Below are 14349 nucleotides of genomic sequence, written 5' to 3' on the forward strand. Positions count from 1 at the left end.
CGGGGGAGCTTGATGTGGATTCCAAAGCAGACAAACAAGAGAGCTATAGCTGTGTTTGGCAACAATGACCTAAGTCAAGTACTCAAGTACATATGGTACAGGGATGAGCACACTCTCGATGGTTACTTCAAGCGAGCTGTAGATATTGATTACTCAGCGCAACTGCCAAGATTATGCCAAGACATGGTAGTTGTTCACGTCCTTCGATATGTCCCAAGTGAGTGCCGATGGGATGCATAGACCAATTGAAGGTTAGGGTTACTTAAACCAACTAGTAATCATGTACGATGCAATGCACGTTATTATGCACTATTTTTTGTAGGGGATATTAGGCAATAGATTAACTGCATCGTGTAATAATAGTAGTATTTGGCAAGATAGTAATTCCATGTTAATATTAGGCCATATATAATTAATTGGTTGATGCTGACGTTGATATTATGTATACTATTAATTAGGGAGTATGCTAACTTTCTTTAGCGCTACACAGAGGCAAAACAGACCATTGGATAGACTCGGTTGAAAGGATGAGATATGTTGGATCTCTACAACTAGCTCTTTTGATATTGGTATATAGATATAGATTACAATTTGATGCAACATACTAGTAGCAAACCTGAAAATGATGAATTAAATGGAAATACAGAATTATCTATTCCCAACCTAAGATTGTACCAAATGAATGTGTTCAATTTCAGATTTCATTCCCACAAAATAATTTGACAAAAAAAGAACACATAATTTCAGGCTTTTAAATATGCACTCTATATACCAAGTTCTGTTGGAATTATTGAGGTTTAGCCCATTGTTATTCTATATAATTTCTGGGGGAAATTACAGAGGCCCATATGACCCATTCACTCATTATAGAATGTTTAGTCCCACCATCCTAGTGAAGGGCGTGGAAGACCAACATATAAGGCGGGTTGTTCAACACACCTCTAAGAGCTTGAGCAGAGGGCACATACTTGTGTGCTCCTCCTCCTCCGTCACCTGCCTCGCACTCGTGCGTCGTGCTTCGAGATCGAGCTGAGCCGAGCGACAGTAGGAAGAACGCCACGTGGTTTGTTTCTCTTCCTCGACAGTTGGATCTTCCTCCATCGTGGTTAAGCACGATGATTTCGTGCCGATGTCGATGACCTCCTCGGTGACATGGCAAACGAGTTGGTCAAACAAAAACATGGCGTACAACGTGCCTGCATCTTCTTCCACCGCACCACATGTGTTCTTATCCCTTCTGTTAGGAACATCATCAGGTCTACTAATCTTATCTACGATATGAATATGATGTTAGTTTGTTATGTACCCAACTGCATGACTACTTATATAATTTTGCTACTTTATTCTATTTTCATCTCTAGTTTGATTATCCTATTTTATTTATCTTTTGGGGGGATTAAACATAATGAAGAAGTGCTAAAAGATTCAACAAGTATCAGGACGTGGAGTATCTGTTCACGAGCTCACATGCTCCCGGATGAACCGTAAATTCGAAAACAAATGTTAAAAAAATCTGGATTTTTTTTGTGACAAACATTAAGGAATTTGTAGGGAGGTTGCAAAATTTCTTCATGAAATCACATTTGTGAAATTTATGGAGAAACAAATTGATGCTCTGAAAATGGTACTTTCAAACGCATTCAGGAGCACTGATTTTATTTTTTGGCCACGGCTTCCAACAATGCATTTACATGATGAAACTTTGCAAGCACTCCAAAGATTTCACAAAGTTTTCCCAAAAAATGATTCCATAGTTTTTGAGTTTGTTTTCTTTTTGACTCAGAAGATTATGTAGGTAAGGAAAAAAATCAATACCGTTGCAAACAACTCAAACAAATTCTATATTAAGAAATCAATGCGTTTTCAAATAAAAATTCAATAAAATACATAGGTGGTAAAACATATAATATAGTCAAAACCATTCAAAATGCAAATTTAAATGTGGTAAAACACATTGTAGTATTGTTTATAATGCTCTAGGGGGCAAAGTGAAATTATGTGGATGAGTGGGTCAAAATGAAAGTGACTAACAAGAGATGTAACATAAGGAAATACTAGAAATTTATTTGAGAGATGGAGGAGGTGTTGGTCTCGCTCGAACAACCCCTCCCAACCCAGCCATCCTATCCCTTGCCGGCAGTCGAACGGGCAATCACGACCCGCTAACGTACTCCCCCATGCCCTAGCCCGCATGTAGAAAGATGACCGACATGCACACACTCTCTAGTACACCTGCTTCAATCCGTGCCTCGATGAGGCCGATGGACTAGATTTCCAGTGTGCCATTTGGCGCTTATTTCGCCTGTGCATCTTGACAATCCCTAAGTGGATGGAGTTATTGTAGCTGTTTCCATAGTGGAGGTTCTAAGAACGTAGTACTGAATGTCGAACCCAAAAGAAGCTTAAGGTAGGATTCATATTCTCTTGAGTTCTATCTACCAATGATACAACACTACGTACACCAAATGTTTCTTTGCCTAGACCATTCTAGGAGAAGATAGTTTTCTAGTTTCAAAGAAAGCAAGCGTGGAGTAACGATGCTAGGTGCTGCAAAATTGAGGTAAGGTTGTGGTATTAGATCACTATTCATGCATTACAGTTTTACATGTGAGAGAGTCCTATGCTTACATGCTGAAAAATCCATTTATCGCATATAGTTAAGATTGAAACCCCTGCCAAGCATCCGCAACTACAAATAATTTATTAAGGTAAAACCTAGCCATATCATTAAGATCTAAGGGTCCACTATATCCGATATGCAACAATTCAGAAACTCGATACACGGTAATATCTATCACTCGGGTCATCCACCTTAAGCAAACTTATCACATATTGTCGATGTTCTGGGAACCAGGGTACCCAGACTTACCTTCCTGCGGCCCACGGCGTGGCTCCATCGACGGCCTGGTACAGCCCATCTTCGGCACCTTCAAGACAAGACCCTCGCAAGGGGCCATGCCTCGCGAGGCGGACGACGCCGAGTCCTTCGGAGGGAGCGGCCTCCTCAGGTTGGCTCCTGAGGAGCGGAGATTTCTATGCAGGTGCCCACCTCATGAGGTTGAGGTGACGCAAGCCGTGATGACCAAGGCCAGGCGGGCGCCAGCGGGCGTAGTGCAGCAGGTTTCCTCTTTGGTGCTAAGGAGGCAAGCGCAGGCGCGGGGTCCCGAGAAATCAGCCAAAGGTTTTCTTTCCCGTGCAACAAGACCAAGACCGCCAGGACAGCAGGATGAATGTCATCACCGAGTCCACCACGGCGTCGTGACCAGAAGCTTTGTAGGCGAAGACCACCTTTCGTCAGGATAGGATGTACTTCTTGTCCCCCTTCAAAATTAGCCACTATGGGATCCCTTCCCACCTTTGTTTGGAGGAAGAGGACCAAGGCCACTATAAATATAGGCTAGCGACTACCGTAGCGGGGGGACGATCCAATCCTTATCTCACACCCACACAAGAACAGACCTCATGAGGTTGTTCTTCCCCTATACTAGTTCATCCTCAACCCCTCGTGAAGTTAATCCACCCCAAAGCAGGAGTAGGGTTTTACACCGCAAGGTGGCCTGGACCTGGGTAAACTGTTGAGTCCATCTTCTTCCTTGTTCACCGAGCTAGGCCACGGGGACGACGAGCTGGTTGGCTGGAGACGTTGGGTTCTTCGCACACGCCCTAGAGTTTGAACCTTCCTTGGGTCTGCGGAGCCCTAATCCGACACATTGCAAACCCTAAAGTGTGATCCAACATACACGCATGCTGATACCTTAGGCATTAAAGGACAACCCCATATCATAACATACAATTCCTATCAATCCTAATTCATCATCAATCACCATGGGACAAAAGGATATACTTAGACATAATAGGAGTGCAACACATAATCGGTAAATAATTTATCACAACAAACACCCTGTTTATGTAGGGGGTGTCGGAGAGTGCACCACTATATGTAGAGAGGAAAAGGCGATGGAGATGGTGGTGAAATAGGTTGAAATGAAGGAGATGACGGCGGTGATCACAATACCCCCAACAACGCTCTGGTGACACCCGGAGAGATGGGGAGACCCCCCTCCTTTTTCTCCTTTCTTGCCCACCTACTTGGTGGGAGAAGGTTTTCGACCTCTTTTTCATGGTGTTCATCCCCCGGAGGGCGAGAGCCCCTTTTGAGATTGGATCTTTTTTATGGCACCTTTCTATATTTCCTCAATGCTAAATCTGTGTCCCGTCACCGTTTTATCAACCACCGGAGTTTTGTAACCCCGAAAAGTCCGAAAAAAATTGGAGGTTCGGAATATTCCACAGCAAGGTTGCGACCCATGGGCAGTCGGAACCGACCTTCACAGCCACCACACGGCCTGGGCAGGGGCGCGTGGACGTGGCATGTGGGGGGCACCCTGTGCGCCCTCTTCAACCCATGGGCTCTTCTCGTTTAAAAATATCCTTGTCTGAAGAGTCCGAAATCACAGGAAAACAGTAACTGACCTTTGGCACTTGATTAATATGTTAGTCCAATAGAAATATTCTGAAATTATGACTAAAGTCGTGACTGCAACTCATGGCGAAAGTGAAGAGGGGTTGTCTGCCAATTGTATGTCCACATTTTTTAATTGTTCTTTATTTATTTCATTTTTAATTTTAAAAATCATTTTTTAAGAAAACAATTGAATTTTTTAAACTTGTCACGGTCCCCAATATGATTTTTTTAAAGTCATTTTTTTGTTTACTAATTTTCTTATTTTTTACAGTGATCGTATTGTATTTTTTTAATATTTGAGATACATGCCAGTATTAGAGAAGTGATGGAAAGGGCTGTGCTCTTTCATTTGAGAAACTTCCAACCAAAATAGATACTTTGTACATTTTTTGCGAAAGAGATACTTTGTACTTCCGGGATCATATCGCAACACAAAATATTCCCTGGACACATTTTTCCGTTCACCTTTTTAGTAGTCATTTTTATAATAGGTTTAATCATAACGCAAAAGAAAAAAAATATGCCTCAGACATATTTTTTCTATTGACTTTCTTAGTAGTCATTTTCTCGCCAATTAATAATAAGCAGCCCAAGAGACGACAAGCGAACGAAACACAAAGAGCAAAAGAAGGATGAACGAGAAGTTTTTTCTTAACACAGTACAATCGAGGTCACTCACATACACGAGCGTCCACTCACCCCTATGAACGCACGCAAACACACTCTACCCTTATGAGTACCTCTGAGAGACTGTGCCGACATAGTATCTTGAGATTTTACGAAGTCACAACAGTCGACGAGAATGTCTCCTCCCACTGAACGAACATCGCCGGAAGCCTGAAATAAATTCAGAAATAATGTAAGCACCAATGTCAAGTTTAGAACTTAAACCCTGGTGAGCTGGGGATACCACTGTCCTCCCAACCATCCAATCACAGGTTGGTTTGCGACGAATGAGAAGATGTGGAAGAAAAATAGGTCAGCATGTTCGTATGCTGTCGTTAAAGACTTTAACGAAGTCTCAGTCGACTTAGCCTTAGAAGAAGAAGAAAAAAACTCATTCTTGAATTTGTGGCACGGTCTTGAAGTATACTGCCAGTATCATTTTTATAGTACAAATAATCGACATCGTCAAGTACATTTCTTTGTGAAGACTTCTTGGTCAGATTCGAGTCTTGAGTGGGGCAGGAACCAACGCAGCATCTGTTGACGCCCACCCACCCACCCACCCAGCACGACGGTCATCTCACGCCCTGTCCGGATCCACCAACTTAATTACGATCGTACACGGCAGGCACTACGGCAACACACGCTACATGCTCCGTACGAAGCTGCGGTAACATTATGCCGCCGGCGGCGCTGCCCAGCTTTGCTCTCCTCCGCCTTGCCATCTCAATTGCCATGCTTCTGGTGCAACAAGCTCGTTTGCTCCCTGCTGTGGCCGTGGCCCGGACCAAACTGACCGCGGGAGACACCCTGACGGTGCCGGACTACATCACCAGCCCATCCGGCAGCTTCGCCTTCGGCTTCCGCGCCCACGACTCCGACCCGACCAAATTCCTCCTCGCCACGTGGTTCCGGTTCGGTTCCATGCCGCCGCAGGCACACTCCGTGGTGTGGTTCGCGAAAGAGTCCGCCATGGGCACCACGCCTAACGCCACGGCACGGTCCGTCCTCAGCATCCCCGCAGACGGCCAGCTCAAGCTCACCGACGGCAGCATAGAGCTTTGGAGGGCCCCGACCCCCAGCATGAAGCGTGGGTCCGTCCTCATGCTAACAGACTCCGGCAACGTTCAGCTCCTCGGGGACGGCGACAATGTGCTCTGGGAAAGCTTTGGGTTCCCGACGGATACCCTCCTTCCGGGTCAATCTTTGGAGGGGTTTCTCTTCTCCAAGCGCGCGGACACGGAGTTCACCACGGGTCGGTTCAGCTTGGCAGCCCAGAGCGACGGTAATGTCGTCCTCTGCATCGACCTCTTCACCGGTGACATATTGCAAAACGCTTACTGGGCCACAGCCACCAACGGCCCATACGGCAACACGACCATCACCTTGGACGAGTATGGCCACCTAAGCTACACTCTCTATGACGGCAGCATCAACAACTTGATTTCGCCTCTCGCCACTGGCAGGAACTATTTCCGGTTCGCCAGGATGGACCCCGACGGCATCGTCCGTGCCTACGCCCATCCTAAACATGGCGGCGGTGGCGGCCATAACACGACTTGGACCGTGTCGGGCACGCTCCCCAGTGGCGGGGGCTGCGAGTTGAAGACGACCAGGATGCAAGGCATGTGCGGCCCTGGGTCGTACTGCGTGGAGACCAAAGAGCGGCTCAACTGCCTGTGCCCGAGTGGATACACTTACATCGATGCAGAGCACACTGAGAGTAGCTGCACGCCGGGGTTCGAGCCACAGAGGTGTGGCGAGGAGAACATCTCTGACAAGTTCTCACTCGTAGAGCTGCCAAACACCATCTGGGAGCTTTCAATATACTACAAGAAGTTCCCATCGGTCTCAGAGGAGCAGTGCCACGACTACTGCCTCAATGATTGCTTTTGTGCGGCAGCGCTGATGATCAACGGATCCGATTGTGTCGAGTTGGGGGCACTCGTGTACGGGAGGCAGGGAAATGACGTCAAAACGAAGGCGTTGATCAAGGTGAGGAAGGGGAATAATACTTCTTACATGGTGACACCACCATCAAAAACGACGACGATACTTGTAGGTCCATATAAGATCGTCACCATTTGCTTGGCCTTAATCTTACTGATCACCCTCGGCGGCAGCCTCATGGCATTGTATTACCTTACCAGGGACAGAGATAGCCAACGGTTGTTGAGCTCGAGTGTGAGATCATTCAATTGCAAGGAGCTTTACCAAGCTACCAATGGCTTCAAGAAACTGTTGGGCAAAGGGAGCTTTGGAGAGGTCTACAAAGGAACGATAAGATCGCCGCAGCCGCATCTCATTGCGGTGAAGAAGCTCATCGAATCGAACGAGTATAGTGAGCAGGAGTTCACCAATGAGGTGCAGTCCATCGGTCAGATCCACCACCGAAACTTGGTTCGTATGATCGGCTACTGCAAACAAGGTAAGCATCGGATGTTGGTTTTTGAGTTCATGCCCGGAGGGTCTCTCCGTGGCTTCCTCTTCAACTCCGAGAGGCGACCAGCATGGCGCTGGCGCGCCGAGGCTGCCCTCGCCATTGCTCGAGGAGTTGAGTACCTCCATGACAGCTGCATTGCCCCTATCATCCACTGTGATATCAAGCCTGACAATATCCTGTTGGACGATTGTGGAATCCCCAAGATCACCGACTTTGGGATCTCCAAATTACTGGGGAGCCAGCAGGTGCACACCACAGTGACCCATGTCAGAGGTACCAGAGGGTACATCGCGCCTGAGTGGCTCCGCGGCGACGCACGCGTTGACACCAAGGTAGATGTGTACAGTTTTGGTGTCGTCCTACTGGAGATGATTTGCTGCCGGAGGTGTCAGGAGCCAGTGACTCCTGTCGTGCCACAAGGGCAGGGCATGGAGGACGATGAAACGGTCACGTTGTTCGGTTGGGCGGCACAATTGGTTGTCGCACGGAGAATGGATCTAATGTTACATGGTGATGCAGATGTCAACACCGCCGAGGACATGGAGAGGGTGGAGCGGTTCACCCGTGTGGCGCTCTGGTGCATTGAGCCAAATCCGCTGCTGCGGCCGACCATCCACCAGGTAGTGCAGATACTGGAGACCAATGATTGGGTGCAGGTTCAGGCACTACCCGACCCTCCAGACTGTTACATGGAATCCTCGCCTTTAATTTCTCAGCTCAGCATGGAATGAGAACACAATTCACCTTTCTAGCTTGCAAATGTTTATGCATGAATTTTTTTTTTACTTTTTAGAAGACACAATTTGTGTCCAGTCCAAAACGAAGTGAGCCCATAGAAAGTAATGAAAATGGCTGTGCGACATGGGGACAGGACTGTGTACTACCTTTATCAGAATGCAGTAGGTTGATTAATAAATATATACCAATTAATTAGTGGTTGATGATTCTCGCCATACATTAACGATAGGAGTGGCACTGGCACATACACTATCTCAAAAATTGATGCCAGAAGATCATAATATTGAATGTGAGTGTGGGTGGACCATGCTCCAGGCCAATATCTTGGCCATCCTTATTGACCTCAGCGGCAAAGCCCTCCCAACATATGATCTTACCTCCTGATTATTGTTATAGAATAAACCGTGCAGGGTGTGTGCCCGTGATCACCAGCGTGTGTGTGTTTGTGTCCAGGTCTAGTTTAGATGGAGTCCGACTCGAGCCGGTGCGTAGCCGGGCTGACGGTCGTATGGCGATCGTGGGCTGTTGTAGTGGGCGATAGCGATTTTGTGGTGGTGACCAGGTCGTGAAGACCGGATCGCCAGGGCATGCACGCGTACGTGCGTGCGGTGCGCTGGGTGACCGGATCGCTAGAGAGAGTCCGTGGGAGCTACATGTGTGGCTAGCTACAAAAGGGCAATGCGTTGAGTTTCTTGGAGTGAGTCCAGGTTTGTAGCCCGTAGTGGTTTGTCCAGCGAAAGAAAAATTGGGGCGTTCAGCGTCCAGGCGTACGTCGCCAACAAAACCTAAGTCCCCCTGTCCTTCGTCTACCATCCATCAGAGAGAGAGAGAGCAGTGAGCCGCCTAGGGTTAGACCCCAAAATTATCGCATGCGTCTGGATTTTTGGGGGATTCCCATATGATTTCTTTGTACGGGATTTTTTTTCCAGAGACAGAATGAGCCCCCTAAAGGTGGGCGCTGGAACAAACCACATCATGTGGCTGTTGCCGCCTCACAATACATGTTTACGGCATACAACTGAAGTATGATACCCAGCCCAACAACGCCGCCCGTCAAACAAAGCATGTCATATACCAATTCACAGACGCAATTAGTGGGGAGATAACGTTTTACCGAATCACCATTCTTTTTTTCAACAAAGGGTGGATTTTATTGACTCAATATGAAGCATCAAGAGGATACAAACACAATGAGTACACACCCGGCCTCTACATAGCTAGGATGCACACAGCCAATACCGACACACACGCAAAAACACGTCGGCTAATAGCAAAGTCATACAAGACCAAAGCTATGCCTATGTGTGAAAAAAAAAACCGAAGCGATCAAATCCGCGATAGACAAACTACGACAATGACCTTATCCACACCAACTATCTCATGACACCACAAGGACGACAAGATTCTTCAACAGCAACGCCTTCATAAAGGGAGCGACGATCAAGCGCCGCCGTCACCGGATCTAACCACCAAAAGCCAGATTCTAGGTTTTCACCCTGAAAAACGGTCTCGGCATGTCCGAGCAATGCCTCCAACAAGGTAACGATGTAAGAACATCGCCATAGCCAGGTATAACCAAACATACCTAGGTTTTCACCTCGGAGCTCGAGACCAGGTGCTCAAGTAGCACCACCATCAAAGTCACCATGCGTTGTCACCATCGCTTTCTCTCTATCCCAACAGCCATGCGATGTGTGACCATCATCTCTGCACAACCACACCCTCTGTGTCAAACCGTTGTTCGTAGATTGCACCTCGCTGTACAACCACCGGATCTGGAGAAGAAAACTCTCGCGAAGACCTTTTAATGGCCACTGCAATTCGCAGTGAAAACACCGTCACAGGCCGGAGGGGTCACCACACGACCCAATACGGTGGCACCACAATCCGGGGTCGAGAGATCGACCGACGCCGGCACCAGACCGGATCGAGGAAAGGAGCCAGCGCACCCTGGACCTGACGGAGTGCGTCCATGTGCGAGACGGCAGACCAAACAACCGAGAGCTAGTGGCTGGATCGAATCCACCTATAGCCCAGGGATGTTGCAGTCACCTAGATCGCATCATCACATGTTGGACGGGCAAACCAGCCCAGCTTGGATCCATTATGTGATGTGTGTTGCCGCTGGGTATTTTGACTCATGTAGAGCACGCCGCACCTGCAACCGTTCGAAGATCTGATCCGTCGCCGGTGCTCTGCGGCCTGCTGCTACCCGAGATCTGCACAAGGAACCTCGATCCGCCGTCTAGCCGCAAGAACGGGCCCCGCCGCCGCCACCAACGCACAGGCTTTGCCTGGCGCCGGCCTCCGGCGGCGGCGAGGGGGAAGAGCAGGTGACGGGGGTCGAAGGTGCTGTGGATTTGGGTCGCCGCCCGGGTCTGGAAGTCAGTCAACACAACAAGAAGAATACCAACGAATGGTGAAAACACAACAACATTGGTCCAATCAGGGAGCCTCCTATCGCTCTCATTTGGTCGAGAAAGTGGTTTATGGCCCCAGGACAAGCACCAACGGTTACTTTGGTTTTGTTTTAGAAATTCTTAAATAACATATATAGTGGAGATTACCCTAGATTTCTAAACTAATGATACATCCTGTCATAAAAAAACATCAGTACTTACTTCAGGGAGGAAGGACAAACGTATCAGCTTGATGTCAGGGTTTCCGGAAAAAAAGGGTACAACCTCTGAATCATGAGCCAACTTTCTATGGTTCAAAAAAGTTTATTTTCAGGGAAACAAGGTTGGTGTTGAGAGGAGCTTATCTGAGCCCAGCCTCATCTATACCCTCATATGAACAGTAAAAATAGCAAAAAATATAAAAGAAATGTGAACTTTTTTTACATCCAACATGCTCGAGTTTACTAGGAGCTTGCAAAATTTTGAGCTCAATTGATATTTGAGGAGCCGCAAAAAAAAACAAGGTTCAACGTTTCTTTAAGAGCCCGTTTTTAAGATCACTTGACTTGAGTCCTAGTTATTGCGCTTGCCCAGGGAGGGAGGGGGTTGTGAGGAAGGCAAGAGGAAGCATGGATATATACCTCATGGTAAGTGGAAGAAGCGATGCCGATGAGGCAGATAGCGGCAGGGGCAGCAGTATGATCTGATGCTACCCCATCGTCTGATACTCCGTGCCACTTCTGTTCCACAGCGTTTGATAGAATTTAGAGTGAATTTCGTTTTTTACCCCCTATTTTGACATTTTTTACACTAATTACCCCATTTAATGAGTTTTCATCCGTTTTACCTCAATTAGCAAAAGTGTTGCCATAATGTACCCCATTTAAATTTTTTTAGCGTTCTGACTTGTGGGTCACAATTGTCTGGTCCAGCTGGTGCCACGTCGCTGGTTTTTCTTCGCTATTTTTCTCACTGCTGAACCGGGCAGCGCAGCTTCTACCGACCGGCTTGGCCCGGTGGAGGCCGCTCGTGTCGCGTCCAACACAGAATGCCCGAGTCGGCCGCTCACCACGCTTGTCTCTAGTCGCTTCTCGTTTGCGTTGCACGCCTCAATCGATGCATCACCCGTCAAGGCTTGCGCCAGATTATATCAATATATTTACACTACTTTAATCCGATCCACATAATCATGCATACTTAAGGTCGTATATGATAATACTGAAGAAGAAAAAATACATGATTTCAGAATATATCGGTAACAATTCCTTCTACTCCCTCCGTCCGGAAAAAAGTTGTCTCCGGTACCATTTTGCAGAAAACCCCTTTGCAAAGTCCCGACACAACCCGCACTCCCCGCTCGTCTCCCCCTAGCCAGAGCTCCTCATATATAGCTCGTCTCCCCCGCTTTGCTGTGTGTGGTCACGCCCGCACTCCACCTAAATATAGTGTATATGCATGGATCGATGCGTCTACGAGAGAAGGTTGGTCTCTATTCTAATTCGATTTATTTATGTGTGTCGTGCGTCATATGCTACTTATAAACGCGTGCCTAATTAATTAGCCTGTTGTACTTAATCCGACTCGGCTAAGAGCTCACTGGTAGTACGTACAGTACGCACCACGACCGGTCAGTCATGTATATTTGTAGCATGTCTTTTAATATAAAGGAAACAAAAACTGAAATCTACAAAAGGGAACAATCTTGTAATTATTCGGCAAATATCACATGCAATAGAGGAATTTGGAACCATAACGAAAACAAGAAGGCAAATGTTTCGTCCGACCGGCAATAGCTCGCGAGCAACGTGATTGAGATAGATCCTACGGAATGCCACACATCCTCATTCCTGCGGGATCACACAAACATCAATCCCCGCCGACGCTCTTATCCATTCAACCAGCGACCAACACCATATCCAGCCGTTGAGAACCATCCATCTCGCTCTCGTCTTCTCCCTCGCTGGCCCCGCTGCTAGCGCTAGCCACCGTTGTCCCTGGCCACTGCTGCAACTGCTCACTGGTGGAGCTGCAACCTCACGCCGCCTGAAATATGAGTCGTTGTTGTGCTGGCGAGGGAGCTGTAAACTACAGTGGACGGAGTTCCAACAAGAGGCCAGCGCTGGAAACATGATGACCTCTGCTACTAGCCGTCGATGCCTAGTGAACAGCGAACCATGCTTCGTGGCATGGGGTTGCTGCAACCGTGTGGCGGGGTGCTAGAACTGGCCATGGAGTTTCTGGAATCGGCGATGGCAAATGCTGGAATTGGGAGGAGCCTTACTACGATGGGAGGTATTTGCTGCAACTGGACAGCATAGTGTTGGAACTGGCCAAACAAGTACTACAATCGGCAACCGCGACTGCTACAACCGCTGACGGTCATGTTGCGACGGTGGCGGCCATTTTTTCTACAACCGCGGTCGTGGATACTGGGACAAACAAAAGTGGGTGCTGCTACCAGCGGCAGCAACTGCTTTTTTACTGGGGTCCGTGATGGGTGGTGTTTTGCTACAACCGGCGGCGTTTTTTTGCTTGGACCGACACCTGCAGATGGTGATGACAGAGGGCATGGGGTGCTCCAACTAGCACCCACCAGCATTGCCGTCGCGAGCAAGGGGCACCATGAATGACAGCTTTTGTTCATGCAATGAGTTGTGGTGGGGATGGCGCGCCCCTGGGGCACAATATTTTAGCATGTCCTGGCGACAGTGCCTTTTTTCTTAGACATGTGATCCGATATTCTTGCTCGCTTGTACCAAGTTTCAGAAAAAAAAACTTTAAGCATTTTTTTTGTCAGTTGTAGACAAAAAATACATGAATTTTATTGGTCGCTCATACTAAGTTTCAACATTGAAATTTAACAAAAAAAATTCAAAGACATCAAAATATATTCAAAATGTATCTTATTTGAAAACCCTGGTTACGAGAAACACAAATATGAAAACATAACATAATTTGATATTTCGCTTAAAAGATATAGAAGTTTGAAAATCGGAGTACTCGACGGTCTCCTCGATTCCCCCACTAGTGGATGTTCTCTGCCTCCTACCTCGGACACCACGTCTAAGGCTAGCTCCAGCGAACGTACTCATCGACGCGACAAGCACCGCCGGCCTTAGCTTAATTAATTACTCTCCTCGACGGCCAGCCCATCATCCAATAAGAAGAACACACGTACGCTCGTTCGAGGTGGTACGTACGTACAGGCGACCATGGGCGGCAGCAGCCGCGGAAGAGCGCCGGCGCTGCTCACCGCTCTCAGCCCTACTAGCTAGGTCTGCACGTTCATGTTAGAGTAATCTTGAGCAGTTAGATTGGTGTGTTTGCATGGTCTGTACATGCAACGTGCCCTAGTGCAAGAAGTCTTGTCCGGTTAGGATTAGTAGGAGGTGTCTGTGTCACACGTGGTTAGGCTAGGTTGATTAGTTGTATTACAACACGTTCGTGTGTTTAGTAGTGCAAGTTGTAATCAGGTTCTAGAGTACTAGTCCGCGTAGGTATAGGAGGTCAAGCTTGAGTCGGATTGCTAGGGGTCGGCTAGGTCCATGGCTGCATACACACACACACACACACACATATATATATATATATATATATATATATATATATATATATATATATATATATATATATATATA

At 47.3% G+C, this 14349-nt stretch overlaps 2 protein-coding genes across 2 annotated transcripts; both read left to right on the top strand.

Annotated features, from left to right (window-relative positions):
* Positions 1 to 5809: 5809 nt before the first annotated feature.
* Positions 5810 to 7229, top strand: LOC119284248 (G-type lectin S-receptor-like serine/threonine-protein kinase LECRK3). The gene is made up of 2 exons (XM_037563450.1): positions 5810 to 7126; positions 7194 to 7229. Exons 1-2 carry the CDS (start codon positions 5810 to 5812, stop codon positions 7227 to 7229), a joined length of 1353 nt encoding a protein of 450 aa, XP_037419347.1.
* A 29-nt stretch (positions 7230 to 7258) lies between these two features.
* Positions 7259 to 8305, top strand: LOC119284249 (G-type lectin S-receptor-like serine/threonine-protein kinase LECRK4). Its single transcript, XM_037563451.1, has 2 exons — positions 7259 to 7508; positions 7599 to 8305. Exons 1-2 carry the CDS (start codon positions 7259 to 7261, stop codon positions 8303 to 8305), a joined length of 957 nt encoding a protein of 318 aa, XP_037419348.1.
* The last annotated feature ends 6044 nt before the right edge of the window (positions 8306 to 14349 follow it).

The sequence above is a fragment of the Triticum dicoccoides genome, chromosome 4A, assembly GCF_002162155.2.
Source record: "Triticum dicoccoides isolate Atlit2015 ecotype Zavitan chromosome 4A, WEW_v2.0, whole genome shotgun sequence".
NCBI lineage: Eukaryota > Viridiplantae > Streptophyta > Magnoliopsida > Poales > Poaceae > Triticum > Triticum dicoccoides.

Excerpts from the sequence above, each read along its gene's own strand:
- LOC119284248 (XM_037563450.1), top strand. The coding sequence starts at position 5,810 with ATGCCGCCGGCGGCGCTGCCCAGCTTTGCTCTCCTCCGCCTTGCCATC. Across the intron at positions 7,127-7,193 it reads AAACGAAGGCGTTGATCAAG|GTCCATATAAGATCGTCACC; the intron begins GTGAGGAAGGGG and ends CGATACTTGTAG.
- LOC119284249 (XM_037563451.1), top strand. The coding sequence starts at position 7,259 with ATGGCATTGTATTACCTTACCAGGGACAGAGATAGCCAACGGTTGTTG. Across the intron at positions 7,509-7,598 it reads CAATGAGGTGCAGTCCATCG|GGTCTCTCCGTGGCTTCCTC; the intron begins GTCAGATCCACC and ends TCATGCCCGGAG.